We start from the raw sequence: 10,527 nt of genomic DNA, 5'->3' as shown, positions 1-10,527 counted from the left end.
CACCCCGAGGGGCGCGCTCTCCCCCACCCCCACCCCAGGGGCGCGCTCCCCCCACCCCCACCCCCACCCCCACCCCGAGGGGCGCGCTCTCCCCCACCCCCACCCCAGGGGCGCGCTCCCCCCCACGCCCACCCCCACCCCCGAGGGGCGCGCTCCCCCCCACCTCCACCCCGAGGGGAGCGCTCACGCCCCCAGGAGCGCGCCCGCGCCGCCGCGCGTTTCCGCCCCGTGTCCCTCCTTTACGGCAACGCGAAAGTGTCGCGAACAGGCCGCCGCCGCTCGCAGAGGCTCAGCCGTCTGGAGTCGGAGGTCTTATTTCTAGCCGTGTGATTCCGGGGTCGGGGTAAGGCTGCGGGGCTCGGCCCTGGGAAGATGGCCGGGTGCGACGGCCGTGCTGGGGGGCGCGACTGTCGAGAGGCTTGGCGAGCGCTGCGTGCTCTGGGGTGGGGCCCTGGAGGCTAGGTGTGTATGGGCTCGGCCCGGCGAACGCAGGGCTTCCCGGCGCCGCCGGCCCCGCGCGCGGCCTTGTGGGGCGGGTGGGGTCCGGCCCGCGGCCCGGGGGGCACGGGGAGGGGCACCGGGGGACGGGCGGGGGCTGCGGGGGCGCGGCGGCGGGGCTCGGCCGGGGGGGCGGGGGGGCCAGGGAGCGAGAGCTGCGGTGGCAGGGGGGGCGAGCTGCGGGGGCGCGGGGGGGCTCGGCCGGCCGGAGTGTGGGGGGCGGGGCTGCGGGGGGGCTCGGCCGGGGGTGAGGGGGCTGCGGGGGCTGCTGGGGGCTCGGCCGGGGGGAGGGCTGCGGGGGGCCTCGGCCGGCCGGGGTGGGGGCTGCAGGGGCTGCGGGGGGGCCTCGGCCGGGAGGGGGTGCTGCGGGGTCGCACGGGGGCGCGGCCCGCGGGGAAGCCACCTGGCGCTGCCAGGCCCGCCGCCTCCTGCGCAGGTACCCCGAGCCCCCAGCGGTGATGCACCCGGGCCGGGCGGCCTGCCTTTCGGATGCGGTGCTGGCGATTCGCGGCTGGGCCGCACGTCAACTTTTCTAGAAATTTCAGCGTACATTTACTTATACACAGCTAGGGTTTATTTCAGCAGTATTCTTTGGAGGAGGGAGGACAGGAGGGTTCCGAGGCTTGCGGGTGTTTCCAGGAACCCCGCATGAGTAGCATCTTTACAGCTAGCTGTATTCAACATGTTTTCTCCGACTCGGTGCTTGCGGTTGTGTCATTTTGCTGTTTGCCTGCTTGGTATCAAACATACAATTTTGTGTGACGGCTCTTCGTTCATTGATGAATCCGTATCATGATAGGCAGGTTCATAGTTGTGTTTCAGCAAATATCAGCGTCTTGTCTTGTGTGTGGGCAGAGAATATTGTTTCTACCCTCGCACTAGTAGGGTAGGAATGTGTTCAGTGTGTGTGTTTCACCGTCCTAAGTACATTTAGCATTACTGCTTTAGAAAATTGGTGTTCGCATAAAGTTCCAGCGATTGACGTTCTAAAAGCGTTTGTTTTGCTGCATGCTTGTTCTGTGCTGAGGAAAACCAGCCAGAGCCCCTGTACGACTCGTCTGCACAGTGCTTCCACTTGAGAAACGAATTTGATAAATCTGCCTCTTGGTTTAACCTGTTCTGTCCCGCCAGAGGCATCTTTATTTCTTGTCCGGTTAATAGATTGTTCTGAATGTTTACAACTTTGGTTTCATGAATTTATTCTCCTTCCTTTCCCACACCCAATCTCTTTTCAAATTTATATTGTAAACAATTAAATGTTTTTATATGTAAACTCTAAACTTTTTTATAAGCCATATTACGTTTTATTGCATATTCAATTTGTTTTCTAGGCAGCAAAAGAGTTCTTTAAGCTGGCTAAAGTGCTGCTGGTGCTGTTGAGGGTCATGCTGTGCTGCCTTTTTAAAGGGAATATGAAAATAATCTATAAAATGCCAGGCTTTTTGCTCTTTTTTCTTTTTTTTTCTTTTGGAGGAGGTTGTTTCCCTTTTTTTAAGGAATGCAAGATTTCACTTCAGCAAAACAGTAGAGCTAAATTGTATTACACAGTACTGTTTTTGCTTCCAAGTCTGCTGAAAAGGCTTTTGTTTTTCCTAACTTGTTCTGTGTATCACTTGTTAAATAATGCTGAATGTAATCCTGTGATCCTATTAGTTTTCCTTTTTTTTTTTTTAGACTTTTTATAATTTGCTCTGCCTTCCAAATAGTGTTGGCTATTGTACTTCACTTTAGTAGTGCCATAGAGGTTAGAAAGAGCTGTGTAGTCACTAATTCCTGTGAAAGAACTGTAAACATACTGCTGAATCAGTGCAGCTTGAAACTTGGAGCCCTTAGACTTGTGGGGGAATGGGAATTCGGGAATTTCACACTACAGGTTGGATATTGTGTAAGCTTACCTTATGCTCTGCTGAGCAGTTGGAGATTCCTTTTTTAGTGGGCTCCTTCTCAGATGTTTCCCAAAGCTGAACACAGGAATAATGTAGGCAGCATGCCATTTTCCTCAGCTGCTATAAGCACAGATGTTCTGTGACATAGATTTAGCTTTGTAAATTGTGTGTAATTTTAGTAAAGGTATTCATTAAATCTCTCCGATTATATTTTTGTACCTTTGCTGGGCTTTTCACATAAATATTCATGCCTGCACAAAGAAAATTTTTTGTTAGACCATATGTGCCCCCCCCTCCTCTGGACTCCCACTATAGTTTGTTCACAGCACATTATGACTTAGCTCCTTATAAGACTCCTCTTCACCCGCCTTGAGTTTCTTGGGGTCATGGATGGCATAGTTCGGTCTGTTTCTTCAGGGTCTAGAGCAACAAGGTGCTCATTAAATACTAGATGAACCATTTTTGTTCTTTGTTTCATGAGTAAGTCCTAATTACTTAATGTTAGATATGGTAGGAAAGTTTGGAGAAAGAATATTAAGATGAGCATGGTCTCTGCATTTGGGGAGCTTATAGACCAGTGTGGGGAAAAGACCAAAAACAATACAACAAACAAAAGTTCAAAATGTGATGAAGTGCTGTGAAAGGAGTATTGCACTAGAGCCAGGTTATAACAGAAAAGGGGAATTTGCTGATTACAAGTGGAAAGGTTACAAAAGCTATGGCCCTGTGATCAATATTACACTAAAATGAATTCCAGATGATGGGCAGTTTTTGAGTTTAAAATACTTCTATTAATGATTTATGAAAACATATCCTGTTAATAAACAGATTTTGTATTACAAAATTACAATTTTTTTTTATAAGCTCATTGGTGACTTTTCAAAACATCAGAACAAAATCTCAATTCTTTATCATGGTCTATAAACCTCTGCACTGTCTAGCTTTTCAGACTTTATTTTATGTCACTCTTCCATCTGATTTATTGCTCTCCAACGGTAGTGATCTCAAAGGTACTTGAACAAGACCAGCTCTTTCTTGACTCAGGACCTATTTCCTTTTCTTGGACTCTTCTTCCTCCTGCTTTTGGAATGGCTAGCTCCTTTTCTTCCTCAGAATTTGATTTAAACGCTACCTCTTCATAGATTTCAACCACTTTATCTAAAATGTGCACCCCTAACTATTTTTTGGCTCCACACTTTTCCTTATAGCACCCATCACAATGTGTAATGCTATTTGCTTGTCTACCTGTTTTTATTTTCCAATTGGACATGGGAACCAGGACCATGTCTGTCTTGTTTACTCCACTCAGTATTGGCTTGGAACTTGGAATTAATTTTCTCAGAAAATCTTATGACTGGTGGTTACCAGGATAGCCAGCAATAAATTTTAGCTCCTTTTATTATTTTAGTTCCTTATAGTGTGGCGCAGGGAAAGGACAGTTTTCTCTTCACTCTTTTAGGCATAGGCCTGACTCTAGGTAAAAAATCTCAAGTGGCTAGAATAACTTTAGTACTATTTGTTTCTCCATTTCATATTCCCATCGCTCATCTTATTTCCCTTTTTCCCCATAAAGTTCAGTCATCTTGTTATAGTCACCTACCCTGTTGCACTCCCTTGAGATATGCTTACTTTCATTTACTAAAGTTCAAAAGCTCCTGTTTTCCTGAGGTGGTTTGAATGCAGTAACCTCTGGGTGTCAGATATGATCAGATGAAGGAAGAGTGGAGATGAATTTGTGGCAGTGATAGCAACCTCTTTGTTCATCAATGTGTATTGAAAGCAAAGTAGATACCTGTATGTCAGGCTTCATGTGTCTGAATTTATATTTGCAAACTTGTTGCTAATAGCTTCACAGAGACAATGTTGCCAAATTGAAATTAAAAACTCACTGGCTTTTTTATTTATGCAAGAATTATGTAATGGCTAGATCTAGAAAGGTTAGTCAAAATTTAGATTTTTCTAAAAGAGAAATGAAAGGTAAAAAAAAAAAATCTAGGTCAGAAGGGGGAAACACTCAGAAGGAAGGTATCAGTTTATCATATAATCCTGCCAAATGCTCAAACTTAAAACCATAGGATCAGTTGCTTGTAGTTGCTTAGTGCCAAAAGCAGGCCAGCACCCTCAATATGTCACTTGTTTTTTTACAATAGGAAAATGGAATGCTACAATAATAAAATATAAATTGAGATGACTAAACTTTTTATCCCATTTTAAGTTGAATTTTGCAAAAGCTGATGGATTATAGCTCACCAAACATGAAGATGCGTCTTCTAATTTGACTATAGAAAATTTGCCTACTATAAAGTTAAGTTTTTGGCAGTTATCTGTCACTTTCTTTAAAATGATCTTATAACCAGTTTGACATTAGTCAATTGTTTTGTGATACAGTTGGGCGTGTAGAAGAATTCTTTGAAATAATAGTAATTTTTATTTACCTTGGTTTGAAAATTATTTCAGTATATTTATTTCAGAGCACCTTAAGTGAATTGTGGCACTGATGATTCTTTTAAGACTTTTGAAATTTTATTTAAGGCAATTGAAAATTACAGAACTTTTTTGCTGAGCCTATTATTGAGATACACAATTGGGATTTTGGTTGTCAATGTAGATTCTTAGTGACATTGGAACTTTGGAACTCGATATGTATGGGAATAGAGACTAAGTAGTCTTGGGCATGTTTGATACTGGGTCCATTGTTGAAATGTCCTACTTTCTGTATCACCTTCTGCATTCCCATAGTGGAACATTTCTGGTAATTTCATGTTGCATTCTAGATAGCTTTCTACCAAAAGATCAAAGTACACCTCTTTTGGTTTGATGCCACTACCCTTTTAGTTCTATTGAAATCCACACGCCCCCCCCCCCCCACCTGTTTGTTCTTTTATGGCTTCCATTTCTTCTGCTGTGTAACCCTAAGTTTCCTGCAAGTTCTTTATTATTTTCCTTTTTTTCTTCATACTTAATCCTTTTGAGAACTTTTCTAATTTAAGAAACAAAACAAAACTAGACTTCATCCAGAGTTGGTAACTTGAAATTTTCATCACTTGCTTAAACTCCAGGATTTGAGCTTGTCTAAAACATGTCTCCTTAAAAGTTACTGTTATGTCTTTCTAACCTCCATTTCCAGATCCCCCTTCCATCACCCTCCAAGCCAAAATAACTGGTTTTCTTTCCTAACTTCCCTTTTTTAGTCTCTGTTGATTCATGTTTTCTTCTGTTCCTTCCTCACCTTTCATGTTTAATTCCCTAAGTGCTTTCCCTTGATTCTTCCTTCTAAATAGAAATTACATATAGATTTGACTGGCTTTCACATTTTTATTTTTATCACCCTCTTTTAGGTGCTTACCATTTCAAACATTTGAAGTCATCATACTAGTTTTTGAGTGTTCTCACTACTTTTCGCTGATAAATATATTTAATTACCCTTTAATCTTGAAAATAGTTTTGTCATTATTTTCTTATGTTGCTTAGGAATTTATAATAATTATATTATCTGTAATCTTTTCTAAGTCAAGTGTAAGTACCTCAGGGATTAAACTCAGTGTCCTTTATGAACAGTCATCACTTAATACACTTAACACTTCTTACTACCTCAGTTCATCAGGTCACTTTGGTAATACATATATCCTGTCCTCTGACACTTAGGGTTGGTTTTTTTTTTTTTTTTTTTTTTTTTTTTTTTTTTTTTTTGCTCTTCATCCCTGCCTGATAGGTTGCCAATATATATCCCTTTATCCCTTTCCACTTCATAAGTTTTTTCTTTCAGTTTATCTCAGGTAGAAATCCTATGTTCGTATGAACCTCATTTACCAGCTGTATGAGTTTGGGCAAGTTAATTAGCTCCTGTGCCTTACTTTCATTTTCTGTAAAAATGGGAATAATTAATAATCCTTACCTTCTAGATAGAGTTGTTATAAGGATTAAATGAGTTAATATATGAAATGTGCTTCGAATGTTAGTATATAAGTGCCCAATTAGCATGAAATAAAAATCTTATGTAAGACCCATGTTATTCAAATCATTCCTCTGATACACTAATTTGCTAGCTATCTTTGGGGATGCCTTTGGACCTGTTGTCCATGTATGTGAAATGATTAGGTTTAGAAATCATTTAGAAATGATTTTAGAAATCATTTCTAAATGATTTCTAAAATTTGTTCCATTATATTACTGAAATTAGTGTGAGATAGAAAAAAAAATGGGAGAGGTTTGAAGTCAAACTATAAGGTATCAAGAAGCATATTACTATAAAAATCCCTTAATATTTTTCACCTGAGGGCAGCCCCGGTGGCACAGCGGTTTAGCACCGCCTGCAGCCCAGGTCGTGATCCTGGAGACCCGGGATCGAGTCCCACGTCGGGCTCCTTGCATGGAGCCTGCTTCTCCCTCTGCCTGTGTCTTTGCCTCTCTCTCTCTCTAGCTGTGTCTCTATGAATAAATAAATAAAATCTTTAAAAAAAAATATTTTTCACCTGAGGGTGAAGTTATTTGACTTCTTTTGGCTCACACCATCAGTAACAAGAACTAAAAACAAATTCCTGGTGTTCTGATCTGATAGCATTACTATTACCAGTTTGTTTTTAAAATTTACTGACATTGATATAAATAGTGATTGACAGATGTATCTTTTTCTCTTTTTTCAGGTAAAGATCAGCCACAAAAAGCTGTGAAACAAGATAAATTATTCTTTTAAATAAAAGGCAGCCAAGATCCATGAGTGGGCATCGGTCAACGAGGAAACGATGTGGAGATTCTCACCCGGAGTCCACTATGGGCTTCGGTCATATAAGTACTCCAGGATGTGTATTAAATAAATTGTTTCAGTTACCTACACCACCATTGTCAAGGCACCAACTAAAGCGGCTAGAAGAACACAGATATCAGAGTGCTGGACGGTCCCTGCTTGAGCCCTTAATGCAAGGGTACTGGGAATGGCTAGTTGGACGAGTTCCCTCCTGGATTGCCCCAAATCTCATCACCATCATTGGATTGTCAATAAACATCTGTACAACTGTTTTATTAGTCTTCTACTGTCCCACAGCTACAGAGCAGGTAAGATTAATTTTTTAACAGATTTGAGCATCTGTTATATACCCAAAATGCTGTAATTGGGATTCTTAGGTCCATTTTAGCTAAAGATAAGACGATTTGACAGCTACATATCAACTGCTTTGAAATATTGTATCACCTATACTATTAATAAAGCTCATGACTACAATCTATTTTATACTCTCTGTTTATGAAAACTAGAAGCAAAGGGTAGAGTCTGATTCTAGTAGGTAAATTAATATTACCAAGGATTAATGTGTACGATATTCCTTTTAAAATTAGTTAATCTCAATATAAAAAAGTTTTAAAAAATGACTGAATTTTTTTTTAAATATTTTAAGAGCTGAATGAATGAAATCTTAGCAAAGTTTAAAATGATGAGAGAAAAAATCTCTGGTAGTGAAATGGCACAGCTATAAATCAGTCTTAACAAAAGTGATTTGTTTCCTCTCCATTCCAGTGAGAATTGTTTGAATATCCTTTTTCTCTTCCTGTAAATATATGTGACTGATAGACCTCAGGTATATCTCTATTCTAACAAGGCAAAAGATATATAAGAAAATGTCAACATAACGCATTTCCTGTTCTGTATCCTGCAATGGCTGCTGTTAAGAAGGGGAGCAGTTACTGCTGACAAAGACTATTTTTCCTAGGCCTTCTTAAATACAAGTCTCTACTGCTGGTCCTTATTTTACCCTCTCTACTCATTACTTAAAACCAAAACTGGAAACTAGAACTCTTCATTGGAATAGGTAAATTAATGTTTATCTCTTTGGTTTTAAAATGTCCTTGATAAAAAGGAAATGAAAGTAGCTAGATAAATGGAAGAGAATCAGAAACATTTGTTGTGCCTATATTAATCCAAGTGATGAGTCCCAGATAACCAAAATAGAAGGTGATCCTCAACTAAAGGTGTCAGAGGTACCTCTGAACCATATGAACTCAAAATGGTCACATTATGGACTTTACCTTGCTTTGTGCTTGAAGTAATCATTTTTAAGTAGTCTTTTCAGATGATTTGTTCTTTGCGATAAAATTATCACCATTCAAACCTATCTATCCCTTTCTATTTCCATCAATTTATTTCCACTTATAGCTCTTAAAGTTAATGGCTACTGAACATCACAGTTACCTGTAATATTTTTTTTTAAATTTTTATTTATTTATGATAGTCATAGAGAGAGAGAGAGAGAGAGAGAGAGAGAGAGGCAGAGACTCAGGCAGAGGGAGAAGCAGGCTCCATGCACCGGGAGCCCGACGTGGGATTCGATCCCGGGTCTCCAGGATCGCGCCCTGGGCCAAAGGCAGGCGCCAAACCGCTGCGCCACCCAGGGATCCCTATTTTTTTTTTCAATCTTCTCCCAGGTGTTCATTTCCTTCTCACTCTTGAATACTTTTAATTCCTCTTTTACTATACAAATCCAGTCCATACACATTATATGGGTATACTTCTGATTTTCTGTCATCTTATTTTGCTTTATATCAATCAGGAAACTTAAAAACCAAAAATCAGTATGGTTGTTGTGTCCTGGATTCCTTTTTTTTTTTTTTTTTTTTTTTTTTTTTAGGATTTTTATTTATTCATGAGAGAGAGAGAGAGAGAGGCAGAGACACAGGCAGAGGGAGAAGCAGGCTCAACGCAGGTAGCCTGACATGGGACTCAATCCGGGTCTCCAGGATCACGCCCTGGGCCGAAGGCAGTGCTAAACCGCTGAGCCACCGGGCTGCCCCATGTCCTGGGATTCTTTATCACATGCCCTTTGAACTATTTTATCTGTGGCTTATTTGAGGACCTGATAGACCCTTCCAGAGGAATTTGGTCCAGCTCTCACACATCCTTAGAGATTCAGCAGAAAAACAAGGAGTTGTGTTGATTCTAAAAGAAGCCCTCCAACAATTCTAAGCTAGTTCCATGATCAGGGACTGAGGGCAAGTTCAAAGGTAGTTCAACCATTAATAGTCATTTCTTGAATACCCTAGAGTGTACCAAGTACCTACCATGTTCCTTATAGTACTTTTCTTCAGCCTTTGTACTTAAGTGATTTGGCATTATTGGAGTAATCCTAGAATTAGTTTAAATCTTTGAGGAAACTTACAGAATGGGAACTATTCTAATCAAAATTGAAGAGAAAAGAGAACTTTTCAGAATTGCTGCTAGGAAGAATCAAGGTATGATTCTGCAAGGGAATCATATGATTGAGCCACTGGTGCTCTGCAAGGGAAGGTAGTGTCCTACAAAAGCTATGCCTGGATGCATTTATAGCTGTACAGTAGAAATCCTTATTAGGCTTTAGATCACAGTGAGTTAAATAGGCCATGGCTGTCTTCCATGGTATGTCCTTATTATCTCTGTAATCTTCAATAATTTATGTAAATTCTCCAGGTCACAGTTTATCCTTTGAAATTTTATTTTGTAGTATAAGAGAAATAAGATTATCCATTCAGAGTACCTAACATATAATATTCAACAGGTGGTTATATTTCATTGGTCAAAAACATTAAGTATGTACATTGTTCTTCCCCACAACCTCCCTCTTATTGTGAAGAGGGGTCACAATCAAGAAATTCTTGATTTCTTCTAATAATATATTATATATGGAATCACAATTTATAGAAGTCCTTATTCAATTTCTTATATTGTTTTCTTTATCACTGTTTTGGAGTCAAAGAGTTCCATAAATTTATTACCCAGGGACTTTCTCATTCATTTCAGCTCTGATTCCTTTGGGCCTTGTTCCAGTGGGTGAATATTAAATTTCATATCCTCAGGTATTACGAACTTTCCATATATTTTTTGTGTTACTGATTTTTTTAATACATTAGCATTTCAGATACTGATCTTTCTAGTAGAAAAGAATGTTACTATTGTGATGGTGTCAGTGGAGTTTGCCTTTTTGTCAGAAAAAAACCTCTTCAGATAAAGGAAAAATCACCCCTTATTTTTCACATTTCTGAGGTAGAAATGTAAACTTAACCCCTTTTATGTGGATACCAAAATATCCTCATGATCTGTTTCTGAGACTATTTAAATCTCATCAGCTAGTAGCTCTGGCTTTAGTTTCATGAGTTAATTTGGAATTTATCTTGCAGTTGA

General features: G+C 40.5%; 1 protein-coding gene across 3 annotated transcripts in view; it reads left to right on the top strand.

The window, feature by feature from the left end:
• Positions 1–188: 188 nt before the first annotated feature.
• Positions 189–10,527, top strand: part of CEPT1 (choline/ethanolamine phosphotransferase 1) — a 37,837-nt gene continuing 27,498 nt past the window's right edge. For 2 of the 3 annotated variants that reach the window (XM_038541003.1, XM_038541005.1), the window contains exons 1-2: positions 189–343; positions 7,028–7,436. In XM_038541003.1, coding sequence (XP_038396931.1) covers positions 7,098–7,436 — 339 coding nt within the window. In that variant the 5' untranslated portion in view covers positions 189–343; positions 7,028–7,097. Of the gene's footprint in view, positions 463–7,027; positions 7,437–10,527 lie in introns of all 3 variants that reach the window. The other variant, XM_038541004.1, reaches the window with a different exon arrangement.

Source organism: Canis lupus, chromosome 6, assembly GCF_011100685.1.
Source record: "Canis lupus familiaris isolate Mischka breed German Shepherd chromosome 6, alternate assembly UU_Cfam_GSD_1.0, whole genome shotgun sequence".
NCBI lineage: Eukaryota > Metazoa > Chordata > Mammalia > Carnivora > Canidae > Canis > Canis lupus.
This window is presented reverse-complemented; position numbering and strand designations above follow the sequence as displayed.